The 17,500-nt window shown below is 42.7% G+C and overlaps 1 protein-coding gene across 9 annotated transcripts in view; it reads left to right on the top strand.

Moving 5' to 3' along the window:
• The window catches only part of utrn (utrophin), a 327,694-nt gene that overhangs the window by 297,197 nt on the left and 12,997 nt on the right, over positions 1–17,500 (top strand). For 8 of the 9 annotated variants that reach the window (XM_037541492.1, XM_037541493.1, XM_037541496.1 and 5 more), the window contains 5 exons: positions 2,943–2,981; positions 3,244–3,309; positions 4,915–4,980; positions 14,075–14,296; positions 16,369–16,582. In XM_037541492.1, coding sequence (XP_037397389.1) covers positions 2,943–2,981; positions 3,244–3,309; positions 4,915–4,980; positions 14,075–14,296; positions 16,369–16,582 — 607 coding nt within the window. The remainder of the gene's footprint in view (positions 1–2,942; positions 2,982–3,243; positions 3,310–4,914; positions 4,981–14,074; positions 14,297–16,368; positions 16,583–17,500) is intronic. The other variant, XM_037541494.1, reaches the window with a different exon arrangement.

The following is a 17,500-nucleotide window of genomic DNA, read 5'->3' as shown; positions in this document are numbered from 1 at the left end:
AGGGAAAGGAGAATGAATGGTGTGTTTTATATCAGTGGACATGCAGTTGCCCATACAGAGTGAAATCTTTGCCTAAGCAGGGTGGATTTGGTGATTTTGGGGAATGGGGCCCTCTGGCTCAATGTTTAAAATTAGCAGAGCCTCTTGGCTTCCAAATGACTTTCTGGACGGAAAAAAAAAGACAATGTATTGTAAAATCATCCTGCGTCTAGTTGGCATACCTAGTATTTCTCATATTAAGACTGTTGAAAGAATATTAAGGTTATTTAACTTATTTCTAGACTATCTGCCATATAGTGGTATAATTTAGTACATAGTAACATAAAGAAGTAATGAGCAGTGAGATGACATTTCCCTGGAAGTAATGACTAACACAATCCCTTTACATTTAGAGAGGAAGAATTTGGTGTTATCAGAACAAAATCTCCAAAACGGAAACTTTATAGGAGAAAGGAACCACTTTCTTTACATTTAATGCAAGTCAGTGGAACCAGAAATTTTTGCAAGTCATTTTTGGGCCGTTTCTTTTGATCCACTCCTCTCGAAATGTACACACAATGTAAATGACAACAGGCATTTTCAAATAATGTCAAAAAATGAAAAACACCAAAAATGGAGGTACGAGGTTTTGCAGTGATTTATTAACTTGAATATGAATGCTAGCGTTTTGCTGAGCCTGTGCAGCGCTCTGTTCTGACTGAAAAAGGTCAGCTCTGGAAGTTTAGCCACAGACTTTTTGCATTCCTCCCTCTTCTTGCAGTTCTCTGCTGTACTTTGATGATTTTGATTTTCCCTCTTGCCATGCAGAAGACCACACTGATGAACCTGCTGTCTGTAATGTAGATTACCACCTAATTGCCTTGTTTCACAGCAGTCTGTCTTCACAACAATGCAGAGCCCACTATGCAGGGAGTGGGACTTCACTGATGCTCTTGGCTCATAAGGGCCCTAGTCAACTCCCTACGCTTGGTGCAAAGACCACCCCTAAAAAAAAAGGACTGCTTGGAGTTTCCCCGAAGTTTAGACTCTAGATCAGCCAAGACGTATTTGACATCTGAAGTTTACGTCTTTGCACTGGTTCTACAAAGCTAATGTAACAGTTAATGCAAGCTTACAACCCATCAAGTACCATCATGCTGCTGCTGCTGCTGCCACAGTTTTAGCAATACAAATGACTTTTTTTCGTTTTTAGAAACTGGAGGAGTAAACTACTGGTTTATTCCACCACCAGGGTTGATCTCAACCAATTGTTCCGCTGCCAGTAGCAGCTCCACTGAACGCAGTTAAATATGTGCACCATCTGCTGCTATAAACTGGTCAGATCGAATGTGAGTGAAATCTGCCTGGTCAAAAAGCCAGCTCTCTTTCATTTGAGAGAGGACGTGAGGTCGTGGAAAATGAATTTGCATCCTGTAGTTTTGCGCCAAGCTCATCTAGGTGAACTTTAACGACTTGAGCTTGCCCATTTTAGAAGCTTCAGCAAATAGAAGACGAGAGGGGGAGTTGTGGTGTCTTCTTTCTGAAAAAGACTAAACATTCCTCAGTCAGCATAATGTCACTTGTGACTTGCAGTTGCAACAGAAAGAAGCAGTTAAAAAAGCAAAACAAACCAGTTAACTGTTTACTCAGCTATATGTTCCATTCAAAGCCACATCTCAGTAGTACTGCCTGAATTTTCATCCACCCGCTTAGCAGAAATTAGTAAATTAGTCCAAAGCTCAAAAGCATAATTCAGTCATTTAACCTTATTTCAACTCTCAAGTGCATTGAGAGTGACGCAGATTTACAGTGCAGCTGAACAAGTTAAACGGGGATTGAAAAAGTTCAAATTACGTGTAATAGAAATAAGACAAATGAGAACAAACAAACGAAATAAACAAAAGAAAAATAACAAAGAAAATAAAGCTTAAACAAGAAATGGGGATAAAATAGCAGTGCAATACGTAATTAAAGCAAAAGAAAGTAAAAGAGCCCAAGAAGAAATAGACACTAAGATGAACTGAGAAATTAACAGTACTAAAAAGAAATAAACAGTTGCAGATGAGTAGAGATGGTTGGAAATTAGAAGTTTAAAATGGTTGAGTGACGACATGGAACGGAGATTTGGAGTTTCCTGTAGTGTATTCCTGGTGCACTGTAGCTAAAAGTAGGTTTTCCCACATTCAGGAATCTGATAGGTGGCCTCACTGTAGCTGATCTGCTCTCCAACCAATCAACACTCTGTATCAGTAATGCTAGCATACTATGGCCCAGAACCTGTTTGCTGTAGAAAAATGGAAAGATACCGTAAATTTCTTTCTTTTTTTTTTAGTGATATACATCTTTGTACTTAATGCACAAATTGTTAGAAACAAGTTTTTTTTGTTTTAGCCATTTAGTTCCATACTCCCCCATGGAGGGCTACCTCTAGCATTTTACCTTCATGTTTTTGATGTAACAAGACAAATAGGAAGTGTCCAGGCTCCCCTATACTGTCTCTGATGGGGCTACATTGGAGGGGAAAAATCACATAAATAAATAAGTAAATAAATGAATATAATAAAAACATTAAAATATGTTTGATCACAGGGATAATGCGCTTCTATTACTATTCTATATCTGTTCTATTACTTTGTCAACATTAGCTCCAGTGCAAAAGTAAAGAAGCAGGCAGACTCCAAGCGCGTCTTGGCTGGTCCACCAGACATTTGCTGTGATGGAAACTGTTACTTTGGGAGTCTGTTTGATGAACCCTCACTTTAACGTGCACTGAGTGCTCTGAATGCTGTAAAGCTGCACAGCTCACACTCTACAGTGTGTGGTCATGTGATCTGTGATCCTCCTCCACACCTCCTGTTCCTCATGTGTGGATGCGACCCCGCGTTGTGTGACCTTTGACCCTACAGATTCTATCCCTCCCTCTCCTCTCATCCTCCCCCTCCTGTTTTTTTTCTCCTCCACAGTCCGGTCACTCTGATCAGCATGTGTCCGGAGCAGTATGAGTGAGTATAAGCATGACGCTTGTTCATCGTCCTCTGCACCTCCACTTCTTCATCCGTAGAGCATGCTGCCTGCACCGACGCCACAACCACCCGCACGCCCCCCCCCCCCCCCCGTCCTCCACTTAACCTTCCGTGTTCTGTCCACCCTGATAGCACTCACAGCCAGTCCAGTAGATCACCGGTCGACTTTCTTTCATTTTTATTGGAGTGCTTTATGTGAAGAGCCTGTTTAGTTATGGATGTTTGTTTCTTTGTGTTACAGGCTGGTCCAGTCCCCTCAGCTTCCCCACGATGACACACACTCACGGATAGAGCAGTACGCCAGCAGGTAGCTATTGCACCAACTCTTGCACTCTGTCAGTGTTTTCGTTTGACATGTTGGCTGTTTTTGATAATGCAAACAGATAATAATATAAATTTTACATCTATATGGTGATTTTCATTTTAGTTACAAAATCTCAAAGAGCTTTACACAGGAATCTAAGTAAAACTTTGAAAAGATTAAAATACCATGGTCTAAATGAAATAACAGCACTTTATAAACAAAGGAAGGGTGGGGTGCCCCCAATACACCAAGCATGAGCTATCCTAAATGAAAAATAAATAAATAAAAAGTTTTAAAAATCTACCTGGGTTTTAAATGTACTCTAGGGGCTATGAAAGGGAGAACTTTATGGGCCCTAGAACAAACTCTTGTGGGACACCATATTGCTCTTTTCTGCTTTTACATTTACTCGAACAAATTAGACACAGCTATCACGTGAGAAGTCTATCTATTAATACATCATGGTTGATTTGTAAAGGATTCTTGTACTCTACAAATTCAAACAGTTTATAGGAAACTATAATTAAATGAGAAATTTTAGTGTTCAGAGTTGTGGATGATTCTAAAATGGCTAATTTTTGGAGTATAAAATGAATAACCAGATTGCCTCGTATTTCAGAAGTACTGATCAAATCTACGTTATCATAGTTATTATACACAAAATAACAACTGTTCATATCAAAAACTGCCTCCAGATTTTTCAGTGGTATATAACAGTATTTTAATGTACTAGATCTAGTAAGGCTTACCACAAAAGTGGTCCAGGATCAGTCTAGAAGGCTAACACTTGCACACCAGGCGCTAACAGAATTTATGTTCATATGTAGCAATAATAGCAAATTGCATAGTGGCCTTGCAAAATTCACCATTCATAATGGAGGAGAACAATTTAGGGCTAAAACATGTATAATAGGTCCTCCATTCAAAGCCATTTATTATTTATACAATGCAATAACCAGCAAATGCATGCAGCATCACTGAAGACCTTCAACGAATAAGCAGATGTATTGAAAGTGGGTTCTTTTATCAGCAGTGGGCTCATCAGCATTGTCAGCGTTTCATACACACTCACAGTCCGAGTTATTATTGGCTGTAAATGTACACCACTTCTGAAGCTGCAATCCCATTATGTGTGCTCTTTGGCTGGGTGAGGCGGTAATCCACTGAGGCTGGGAAATATTCTGGGCTGGGGGTTTGTGGTGGGAATAAAGATTATTGCCTTTCACAATGCGCAAGCACTCTATTAAATGGGGTCATGGTGATATGGAGTCATTTGATATTGAACACAAAGTGGCCGTGTCGAACCCTGCCGGGCGTGTACTTTGTTTTTATTTATGTGTTTGTTTGTTTATTTATCTGGGAGGCTGTTTTCATTCTGTCATTATTCATGCATCCACACAGATGCTCTTTCATTATGTATGCATGTATGCATCCACATAAATAAAGCGATAAGTCATTTATACTGACGTTTCACTGTATGTTTCTGGAAAATGCACTGAAAAACGTTCTGAATTTATACATCTTCATAATTGCATTATTGCCAGCTGTGACATCCATCTCTCTATCTCTCTCTCTCTCTCTCTCTCTCTCGCTCACTCTCTCTCTCAGATTGGCTCAGATGGAGCGCTCTAATGGATCCCTGCCTACAGACAGTAGCTCAGCTACCGGTAGCATGTAAGTACAAAAAACCCCACATTACACATCGTGCATCTTTCTCCTGCATCTGCTGAGGACACTAAAACAAATCTCATAACCCCCCACAGCCAGAGGGGGGCCATATGACAATATTGTGATAAATGACATCTCAAGGCTTTTTCATCAGTGTACATTATGGCTGTCATCAGTACAGTAATTGTTATTGTTACAGTAATTGTCTATATTATTTATCATTTTGTAATCTCAAAATAGCTTGAACTACTGAATAAAAGCTTTTTTCTGTTTTAGAACGGATTTGAAATGTACATTATCAAAGTTATTGTACACAAAATAACTTTTTAATATTAATTAATTAATTCATTTGCCCCTACCCTCAAAAACTGGTACTAGTACTGGACTTGTCGTTCCTTAGAAGCCCTAGAAGCACTGTGGAGTTTGGACTGTAACCAGACAAAAGCAAGACCAAGTCTAAGATGTTTTTTGTGCTGTTGACCATGAAATTAAGAGTCTAGGTCAGGTGCATAGTATTTTCTGTATTTCCCCTTGTAGTCTGCGCTGAGTTATTGGCTCATCCGGTGCTCCTTTTTCCTCATTCAGGCTTCATTACTGGATAGATCTAAAAGAAATCATTTTAATGACATCACAAAAGCAGAATGTGCCGTTTTTGCAGTTAAGTTTCCATAAATGTACCATATGCACTGGGAACAGTCCATTTTGAAACTTTAGCCATGTTTCCAAACTACATTAAACTTTTTTTTTTTTTAAGCAAGGAAAATTAATCTTTCCTTAATATGGTGCCCTTTAAAAGATGTACTGCTTTAGTGCGGTCCTCCTGTGCCTGTAGGATATTTACCATCAGGACCTAGAATCTTATCTCCTCTATCACAGTCCTGAGTAAGAGAGTACACACACACACACACACACACACACACACACACACACACACACACACACACACACACACTTACTGAAGGCAGTAGGTGTGTACCAGTGTAGTTTAGCAGCAGGACTGGCTGAAGTGTTGACCTCCCTGCACTTATCGATTTGCACAAGGAAGTGAGTCTTCCCCTAAGGGCCTCACCTCGGCCCTCAAAAGTGTGTATGGAGACACAGGGGGGGTGTGCAGACAGGTTCAGGTAGCTGACTCTGTCTCGAAGCCCTATCACGCATACAGGAGTGGTCCTGTGGCAAATCACCAGGTCACACGACGCTGAGTGGGGAATCCGTAAAAGCCCAGTTTCCCAGCCAACAACTGAGATTTGGAGAACATTTCTGGTTTCGGTGTGTATTTAAATAAAACTGTAGTATTAGCAGGTGAGGTGGAGGTAGAAGTAGGCCTGTAATGTAGATCTAGTCACCAGCACTGGATCTGCCTGTGCTTCGCCCAGCTTCAACAGCCATCGCTGCTAGGTTAGGCAAGCTTTACATACCAGTTTACAGTCATTAATAATGATTTCATGGACCCTAATTTTTTCTTATCCAGAGCGGCTTACAGTTTGATCATTTTTACACAGGTAGGCGAAGGTGGTGTTAGGAGTCTTGCCCAAGGACTCATATTGGTATAGTGTAGGGTGCTTAACCAGGTGGGGATTGAACCCCAATCTGCAGCATAGAAGGAAGAGGTGTTACCCTCTACACTAACCAACTACTTTACACTGCGAAACCTTGATGCAACTAGTTTCAGTGCACAGTTCACTGTAACTTCACAGTTACACAAAGTATTTCCAATAAAAAGTCACATGCAACACATTCAGTTACTCCTCTAGTTAGCCAAATTAGCTCACTGGCTTTGGCTATTTTAATGCCACTAGCTAGATAAGTTTATGCTGTAGCATCATTTTCAATCACCCAATAAACAACCTGGTGAAATCTGTGGTTTAAAAGTGTAATGTTTGATGTGATCACGTGATGCGTTGTTGCTGTTTTGATTGGTTGTTTAATGAAACTTATCACGACACTGAAGCAACTGAAGTTACATAGAGGTTTCAACGTGTAAAGGACGCCCCGCAGGACCACCACAGAGCAGGTATTATTTGGGTGTTGGATCATTCTCAGCACTGCAGTGAGACTGACGTGGTACTGTGTTAGTGTGTGTTGCGCTGGTAAGAGTGGATCAGACACAGTGTTTATTTTACAAAGTTTTGTACTACAGTTTCTCTAAATAAGCTGAAACAAGGTTTTTGTTCTTGTGCTGTAAAACTTATCCAACCAGTCATTAGCAGCTCCAAAAAAAAAATCGTTATTGAATTATTAGATACTTTAAGCCCAGTACGAAGTACATTGAGAGAAACAGTGAAAGTGTGTGTCTGTGCTTGTGTGTCTGAGAGAGAGGCTTTTAGTAATTTGCCCAAGCTGAGCCAAGTAGGGTGCTCACATTTGGCCAACGCCTTCAACTCATATAAATCTTATAAGCTGATCTTAGCAATAACACACGCAAATCAGATTATTACTGCAGCTCTCTCCTGCCCTTCCGCTCGACTACTCACTCTCTCTCTCTCTCTCTCTCTCTCTCTCTCTCTCTCTCTCTCTCTCTCTTAGTTCAAAGCAATTAATAATAACAACCAATTGATCAGATGATGTAATAGATATATAAAAAGACACTAAACATGTAGTATATGGTTGATTAGTGATCAATAAAGGAAAACATTGTTCTTCACCTTATTAAGCTGTGTCCCATAAACTGCATTAACAATAAACCCTTTGTGTGTGCATATAGTTAGCAGTAGAAATGGTGTTTATTAAGAGTGAGGACATTTTTTATAATCAGAACCCTCAATGTTGTGCAAAAGAAAAAGAGAGAGACAGTGAGAGAGTGAAAACAGGACAGAGACTGAGAGAAAGGCAGATACTGCAAGACCGAGAGACACAACAGGACAGAGGCTGAGAGAGACAACAGAACAAATGCTATGAGAAAGTCTCTGTCTCAAAACAGACTGTGAGAAAGAAAGAGAGACAGCACGACAGAAACCGCGAGACAGAGAGAAAAACAGCAGGATAGAGACGGAGAGAAAGACAACAGGACAGAGACAGAGAGAGAACGGCAAGGCAGAGAGAAAGACAACAGGTCAGAGACAGCGAAAGACAGCAGGACCAAGACAGACAGAGAGAAAGACAGCAGGATAGAGACTCAGAGAAAGACAGCAGGACAGAGATTCAGAGACAGAGAGAGAAAGACTGCAGGACAAAGACTGCGAGACAGAGAGAGAAAGACAGCAGGTCAGAGACAGAGAGAGAAAGACTGCAGGACAGAGACTGCGAGACAGAGAGAGAAAGACAGCAGGTCAGAGACTGCGAGACAGAGAGAGAAAGACTGCAGGACAGAGACTGCGAGACAGAGAGAGAAAGACAGCAGGTCAGAGACTGCGAGACAGAGAGAGAAAGACAGCAGGTCAGAGACTGCGAGACAGAGAGAGAAAGACAGCAGGTCAGAGACTGCGAGACAGAGAGAAAGACAGCAGGTCAGAGACAGAGAGAGAAAGACTGCAGGACAGAGACTGCGAGACAGAGAGAGAAAGACAGCAGGTCAGAGACTGCGAGACAGAGAGAGAAAGACAGCAGGTCAGAGACTGCGAGACAGAGAGAAAGACAGCAGGTCAGAGACTCAGAGAAAGACAGCAGGACAGAGATTCAGAGAAAGAGAGAGAAAGACAGCAGGTCAGAGACTGCGAGACAGAGAGAGAAAGACAGCAGGTCAGAGACTGCGAGACAGAGAGAGAAAGACAGCAGGTCAGAGACTGCGAGACAGAGAGAGCAGCTACTTTTTTATTACTGTATTAAGGCTAGCATATGTAAATAACCTCTGCTCTGATTGGCCACTCTGTATTGCTTCTCATTCAGAAAGCAGTCTGGGTGGAAATATTCATTACAGTTTCAGCAGGAATGAGTGGGGCTAAACTGCTGTAGGCTGACCAGACAAATGTAAATACGTTGGTTTTTGTGACATCACAGTCACTGAAATCAAATCAAGCTGTGTAGCTTTTTTCAATGATATGGGCCGTATGGACTGTGGAGTGGATGAATCGTTTGATATGGTTACATACTATTTTGTTTTAATAAAGCAAGAAAAATGAATTTTTCTGACGTGAGCCCTTTAAATGATCAGTAAATACGTACACTGTTATATCCTTACAGAAAAGAACGATGTCAAACTGAACTGCTTTTCAGCAGCTAATTAATGATTCGTTACCTTATGAATCTGCAGCTGACAATGAAGAATAACGGAAGAGTGCGAAAACAGGACTGAGTTAGTGTGAGAAAGAGTGAGGCAGAAGAGGAGGAGGATGAAGAGCAGGAGCGGTTCGGCAGCTTGTTAGCTAAAGGTCAAGTGCTTTTCTAGACGTCCAGGTCAGGCGGTTTTAAGGGCCCTCGCTAACTCTGAACCTGACAGCCTGTTAGCGGTTAGTGCGGCTGTGTGATTTCACATGAGCGTGTTTCAGAAATCAGACGCTGCTGTGCTCCGTGTACGGTGTGTGTGTGTGTGTGTGTGTGTGTGTGTGTGTGTGTGTGTGTGTGTGTGTGTGTGTGTGTGTTGCCTCGTGACCTTCACCACTCAGCCAAGGCTAATTAGCACAGTAGCAAGCGTCTCTAGAGCCACTTCCCCTCAGAGGCAGCGCTGATTAGCACCTCGGACTAGCATGCTAAGGTTAACAATACGCAAACACTTACTGAGGCCAGATGGCTGATCCTCTCACAAGGTCAAATGCACACGGTTTAAGATGCTTAATTATGAGAACAGGTACATCTGTGTTTTTGTCCATGTATGGTAAAATTGGATTAAAGGGAAATTCCACCAAAATTTCAGAATCGCAGCGTAATTAATTTTCTGCGATGTAAACGGCCGTTCAGAGCCGTTTGAGGTCAAATGCTCCATTCTAGAGGAGCTTGTCTAGTCAGAACTGTTCACAGTGTTTTTGGTGAAAGGTACCAGACGTCCAACGCTTTAAATACCTCTAAAAACTCCCTCACAGTGTTGCCTTTGTTTTGACCATTTAAACGAGACATCCTTCTCGTGGGTGGTTGCCCAGATGGAGGTTGTGGGCTGTGTGAGAGAAAAATAAGATGGGTATTCTGTTGCTTCTAACTTCCTCTCTGATTGATTGTTTTACATGTACAGTGGAGCTAAAAAGTATTGTCAGCCACTGATTGTGCAAGTTCTCTTACTTAGAAAGATGAGAGACGTCTGTAATTTTCATCATAGGTTCACTTCAACTATGAGAGACAAAATGAGAAAAAACATCCAGGAAATCTCATTGTAGGATTTTTAAAGAATTTATTTGTAAATTATGGTGGAAAATAAGTATTTGGTCGATAACAAAAGTTCAACTCAATACTTTGTAACATAACCTTTGTTGGCAATGACAGAGGTCAAACGTTTCCTGCAAGTCTTCACCAGGTTCACACTGTAGCTGGTATTTTGGTCCATTCCTCCTGCAGATCTCCTCTAGAGCGGTGATGTTTTGGGGCTGTTGCTGGGCAACACAGACTTTCAACTCCCTCCACAAATTTTCTATGGGGTTGAGGTCTGGAGACTGGCTAGGCCACTCCAGGACCTTGAAATGCTTGTTACGGAGCCACTCCTTCGTTGCCCGAGCAGTGTGTTTGGGATCATTGTCATGCTGGAAGACCCAGCCACGTTCTATCTTCAGTGCTCTCACTGATGGAAGGAGGTTTTGGCTTAAAATCTCACGATACACGGCCCCGTTCATTCTTCCCTTAACACGGATCAGTCGTCCTGTCCCCTTTGCAGAAAAACAGCCCCAAAGCCTGATGTTTCCACCCCCATGCTTCACAGTAGGTATGGATGCAACAGCGTTCTTCTTCCTCCAAACACGACGAGTTGAGTTTTTCCCAAAAAGTTCTATTTTGGTTTCATCTGACCACATGATATTCTCCCAATCCTCTTCTGGATCATCCATATGCTCTCTGGCAAACTTCAGACGGGCCTGGACATGTACTGGCTTAAGCAGGGGGACACGCCTGGCACTGCAGGATTTGAGTCCCTCTTGACAGCTCTTTGGTCTTGTACATGGTTGAGTTTGGAGTCTGACTGTTTGAGGCTGTGGACAGGTGTCTTTTATACAGATAACAAGGTCAAACAGGTGCCATTAATACAGGTAACGAGTGGAGGACAGAAGAGCTTCTTAAAGAAGAAGTTACAGGTCTGGGAGAGCCAGAAATCTTGCTTGTTTGTGGGTGACCAAATACTTATTTTCCACCATAATAAATTCAAAAATCCTACAATGTGATTTCCTGGATTTGATATTTGATATTGTCTCTCATAGTTGAAGTGAACCTATGATGAAATTTACAGACCTCTCTCATCTTTCTAAGTAGGAGAACTTGCACAATCAGTGGCTGACTAAATACTTTTTTGCCCCAATGTAAATGTAGGCAGAATCACAGTGCAGCTGTTTTCTGATGTAACGTCAGACGATGCGGTTGTAAAATCTGAGTTTTCGCAGTGCAGAGCAGCAGCTTGGAAGTGGCTGCTGGTTAACATGTCCTCTTGGGCTGCGTTTCAGTCAGTGTTTCATACGCGCCACATTGTCCGACAACACAAACAGAAAATTATGTAAACCAGAACAGCTTTATTGGGAATTCGGCTGTTAAAGTACAGTATATGTGAGAACAGAGAATAGGAGACAGAAACCAGTTGCGTAGGGCATCGTCTGACACTAGGCCGTATACAAATCTGACAGTATGACGTCAGAAATGTTCTAATTAGCCACCTTCAGAAACATTTTCGAGCAGATCTTTAGGTGCTTTGCACTGAAAGTAGTTGGCAACACTGGGACCAGATCACTTTCTCTTGTATTCAGGTGAAGCACTTTTGCTGGTCTACATTGTGTAAATCAGAGCAAACTAAGCAGTGGTAGGAAACCTAATGAGCGTTCAGATTTATCGGTCAGTCTTTTTGTAAAAAGGCGTGAGGAACGTGGAGTGAGGTGGTAAAGCGTGAGATTAGACAAATCGCATGAGGTGTAGCAGCCCTTATCATATATTTCCTAATGTATATCACAGTGTCACACTATCAGGTGGTTTTCATATTTACATTAACAAAGCTATTGAACCCACACGTCCTGAGGGCCGCTCTAAAAGTGTCCCTTACAAACCTGACATAGCTTCATTTGATTGCACTGTAGGGAATCACTCACATATGAAGGCACATTTTTTAAACATGTTTTGAATCAAGACACCACTGCATCGCCTAATCAAATCAGCAGGTAAATAAATCATATAGTCCAAACTAAAAGTGCTGTTGTGTGATAGCAGTACCGTTACGCTGGTATGTACGATATCACACAGCACTCCTGAATGTCGCATTTGCAGATAGAGCTCTGTGCTCAGATAGTTCTGCCACACAAAGGTATTTTTGTGTGTTTTTGCAGCCACAGCATGGAGAGAGGAAAGTGGTGCATTCTGTAGACGCTGTTCTAAAGAAACTTTCACATTTCACAGATTTTTCTCCTTTCCAGAGGCTAAATGGTGTTGTGTCTGGGAAATCAGAGACAGATAAAAATGGAGGCAGGAGAAAAAGCAGGAGAGGAAGGAGTGAGAGGAAGAGAGGAGCAGACAGGTGGAGTCAGGGGAGTTGAGTCGGTGATGGCGTTTTAGATTGAAGCTGACAGCAGAGACACAGACACCTGACTGCCACTCCACTAAGAAATACACCGTACAGCTGGACTCTCTCTCTCTCTCTGTCTCTCTCTCTCTCTCTCTCTCTCTCTCTCTCTGTCTCTCTCTCTCTCTCTCTCTCTGTCTCTCTCTCTCTCTCTCTCTCTGACATCATATTCTCTCTTGTTTTCACAGTTTTTAAGCTAGAACAACTAAACTTTAGGATCATAGAGCCAGTATTAGAATAGTGCATTTGCACTTTTGGGACCAATTGCTTTCTGTACAGCGTTCATCCAAATTTGTTGTTTCTTCTACAGAAAACAAATGGTGTAAAATCAAAATCTGACACAAATGATGTCACAAAGGACATCTGTCACGTTGACCCTCGTGGACATTACATATAGACTCGCATACATACAAGCACATATAAACACACATACTAGTCGCCACCTGCAGCCACAGGAATGGCCTAGCAACACCTTAGCAACCACCTAGGATACCATAGCAACCACCTGAGATTTCATAGCAGTGGCCTAGCAACACCTTAGCAACTACCTGAAATTCCATAGCACCTGCTTTGTTAAGCCGCCTCAGTTTGTTCACCCCTTCTATTTCTTTCTTTGTCTTTTTTCTTCTCTCTCTCATGTCACTCTGTGTATGCCTCACTTTTTTCTCTCATTTATATCTTTCATATGCTCTCTCACTCTTTCTCTCTCTCTCCCTCATCTCTCATACCCTTTCTGCCCATTTGTCTTCCTCTCTTTTCCTTCTTATGCTCCTCTTCATATGCAAACTGACCCAGGCTGCCTGTAGTGTTTCAGTGTGAGGTTTGTGTTGTGTTGGAGAGGCTGATTGCTGAGCTGTTTGATGTGTTAAGCTCAGGTAATCTGGATGATTACTGATGGATCAGGGACGTGATGTGGTCTGATCCAGCCTGCAATGCACACCCTCAGATGGGATTTAATCCCAGAGCCGAGCGTTTAACAGTCAGAGACAGTCAGTGTTGTTACATTCGCTATTCGATATGCCGGCAAAGAATTAGCCGTCCTGGCTTTTGACTAATGTTACCAAAGTCCTTTTATCAAGGAAATGATGACAGGAGAAACCATGGAAACAGCTGTAAAGAAGGCTGATGGTGGCAAATCTTGGCTCGCCTTGTTGTGAAGATGCGTGCATGCATATTTAAAAATGCACATTTTCGAATATAAAAAACTGTTACAGATTTACTCATTCATAATTAAGCTCTCTCTCTCTCTCTATCTCCCTCTCTCTCTCCCTCCCTCCGTCTCTCCCTCCCTCTCTCTCTCCCTCCATCTCTCTCTCCCTCCCTCCCTCTCTCCCTCCCTCTCTCTCTCTCTCCCTCTCTCTCTCTCCCTCTCTCTCTCCCTCCCTCTCTCTCTCCCTCCCTTCATCTCTCTCTCTCTCGCTCTCTCTCTCTCTCTCTCTCTCTCTCTCTCTCTCTCTCTCTCTCTCTCTCTCTCTCTCTCTCTCTCTGTAGGGATGAGGAGCATGCTCTGATTTTGCAGTATTGTCAGACTCTGGGAGGCGAGGGGGCGTACAGTCAGCCCCAAAGCCCCGCCCACCTGCCCCGCTCCCCTGTTGTAAACCTGCCCAGCCCAGGGCAGCTCCTGCAGAGCCCCGCCCAGATCCTGCAGGCTGTGGAGAGGGAGGAGAGAGGAGAGCTGGAGAGAGTGATCGCTCGGCTGGAGGAGGAACAGCGGTAAGCAACGCACAAACCCCGCCCACTACACTGTGATAATAGACACGAGGGTCTATTTTATCTACCGACTCAAACAGACATGTTAACGCAATCCGGTCAGAATCATCAGATAAAGTTAAGCGCCGTTGTTTTGCCGTTGCTACTTGTGTAGCCCTTTGCTGACTAGCCAGCTAGGAAGTTAGCCGAGTAAATAAACTCGCATCAGCAGGAATTTATAATCCATGTTGAGCAGGTTACTTCATTCAGTCCTGCTTGAAAGTGGCCAATCAAAACTCACAGTCTTGATATATTAAGTCATAGATGCAATGAATGTTGTAATCACAGTGAAAGCTTGGCAAGTTCCTGAGGAACATGAGGAAACATGATTGAGGCAATTTGAGGCTGAAATATGAGGCCGTAGAAGTTTCCTATAACATTTCGGCAATGAGAAAGTAAAGGTCTTATGGAAAATAGGGGCGACCTATATCTGTCGCTAAAAAAGCTGCCTCCATAATACTTTCTGTGGTAAATATTGTGTTTCATTTGGTTTCACTTTGTCCCAAAAAGCATTCGGTTTTAGCGTAAAGTGCTGACGAGCTGTTTCTGTTGTTTTTGCATCCACTAGAAGCAATATCGCGTTTTCTGCAGCATCTGCCGTGATGTTTGGGTTCAAAGCTTTTTAATTAGCTAAAAGCTGAACAAAGTGAGTTGCTCCTCGTGATGGTAGGTGTAAATAAATCCTCTCTAGCAAATGTTTCCTCTCGAGTGTGCCGTCAGCACAGCTGACACAGCTGACGTTGGGGTGTGATGCTGTTAGCAGGAGCGTGGAAATTCAAATATAACGTCTACTGCATGTCTGACACTGTGTACGCATGAGGCACGTACATGACAGTAGTGACACCGCTGATTTGTTGCTCTCACAGTGCGTTTCATTCTGCTTCTTCACCCCCCTCGTTTCCGTCACTGTGCCGGGGCTGCTGAAGTGCAGGGAGAGATCAGACGCTGTGGATGGTGTAGCTGCAGGCTGGCTCTGTGTAGCCGACTGCTGTGTTGTTGGCGGGTTATGGCACATGGCCCGGCGGGTTCGCATACTCAAACTCCTAGGAGTCAGTCATAAAACAATACAAAAGCTTTCAGCAGCCATAACTCTCTCCCAGTGAACAATGGGCACATAGTGACACGAAACAATAAGGCCAGCTCAAAATACCCTCACTGCATACAAACTAGAGGTCTGCTACTTGGCCAGTGCCCAGAAGGGCCTGACAAAATACGACTACATGAATTTAGCCCACTTGCATTTTCTCTCTTGCGTGCTATAAAATCTATATATGAAACCTTTTGAATGGGGGACCCAGTGTCAGAAACGTTGGGAAAGTGTGTGAAATACTAATAAAAAGGGAAAACTCTGAACCATGAACCTGAAAACGGTACAAAAACGCAGTATTGTATATTTTACCTCACATATTTTATTATGTTTTCTTTTCTTTTCAAATATCTGTAACTCTTAAGTGCCAAGCCTTTACCACGCTTGCTCATACAGAAATAAGCCTTTCTTGGATGCTCCTTTTAGACCCACCTCTTTAAGACCTTTACTTGACATTGCACAATGTTTTGGAGGCATTATAATATCAGAATAAACATATATTTACAAAGAAAACAATGAAGTTAATGAGATAAAACATTAAATGTCTCATCATTGTACTGTTTGTGTTGGGATGCAGGTCAGGGTAGTAAATCACTGCTTCCTGATTTTATTTATCTGATTTTATTCCGTTTTATCGTTTTATCTACCATCCCAACTTTTTTTTAGAGTTGGGTTGATGAATAAAACATAAAATGTGTCCTTTGCACATTTTTCCAATAGGTTAAGTAAATAGAATATATAATGTCAGCGGTGCATTAATTCATTTTTCAGCAGATATTTAGACAAAGGGGATGTGACTGTGTTTGGGGGAAGTGGTGTTAATTTAAAGCCTGTTATTTTCTGCACCTAAACCATTCTAATTATGATTAGCTGCACACTCTCTCACACAAACACAAGCTGTGAGAGGGCTTCCCCTCAGTAACCTCCTGGCCGCTCTGTGTGCGTATAGTTCTCTGCAGAGGGAGTATGAGGCTCTGCGGGAGCAGCACAGGCAGCGCAGCATGGAGGGGGTGTGCGCGGGGCCAGAAGATGCCGACCTGCTGGCTGAAGCGAAACTCCTGCGGCAGCATAAAGGGCGACTGGAGGCTCGGATGCAGATCCTGGAGGACCATAACAAACAGCTGGAGTCACAGCTGTACAGACTCAGACAACTACTGCACCAGGTACAATGCACACCTTAGTTCAGGTCCTCTGAGACCGGACTCTCTAATTGTCTCCAGATCTCTCCCCTAACTTTCTCTTACTAGAGAACAGAAGCTTTAACAGCTAAATATAGTACCTTTTTCAGTCTTTAGTGTGTCTTTTATTACAACTTCCATTCTTTTCTGGAGACTTGCTCTCAGCTTTTCAAAGAAATCTGCACCTACACCTCTAAAGTTTAGTACTAGAAATTGGTTGGAATTTCTGTTTTTGAGTAATCCCAGAAACAGTGAATGATGTTGAGGTTTTTTCAAATTCCAGTTTGCTAACTGTTCCTGTTTTTCACACATTTCTTTTTCACTGATTATCTTTTATGTTGTGCAGTTTCCTCAGAAATATATCTTTTCTAATCAGTATTTTTGGAAAGTAGTTGTAACGTAGCAGTCGTTGTAGCGCCTGCAGCCTTCTGCCAATGGTCCTGGCACTAACAGGATGACTCACGGAGGGCATCACTGCTCACTGAATGTCTGCAATCTTGCCTGTTGGGTCACTCAGTGCGTGTCGGACAATCTGTCGGTTCTTCTTCTCCGTGGTTCGTTTTGGTCTTCCAGATCCTTCATGTCACTGGTGCGTTCCTTCTTCTGTGCACTGCTGCCAACAAGTGTGCTATGGTTATATCCTCATGATGACGGCGATAAGACCATCCTGCTTCTTGGAGCCCTACAAAGCGACCTCTCGCGAACTCAGATTGCTTTCTCCCTTCTCCAAGGCATATTTCACTTGCAAAGGATGCTACCAACACAGCAACACGAGTCAGAGTGGAAAGCACACACAACGGGTCGACCTTATATAGTCAGTCAGGTACAGCGATAATAGCCGCCCTTGCTTACGCCACATGCGCGGTCGAGCGTGAAACTTGCATGTCTTGCGATGTCAGACGT

The sequence above is a fragment of the Pygocentrus nattereri genome, chromosome 9 (assembly GCF_015220715.1).
Source record: "Pygocentrus nattereri isolate fPygNat1 chromosome 9, fPygNat1.pri, whole genome shotgun sequence".
NCBI classification, from domain to species: domain Eukaryota; kingdom Metazoa; phylum Chordata; class Actinopteri; order Characiformes; family Serrasalmidae; genus Pygocentrus; species Pygocentrus nattereri.
This window is presented reverse-complemented; position numbering and strand designations above follow the sequence as displayed.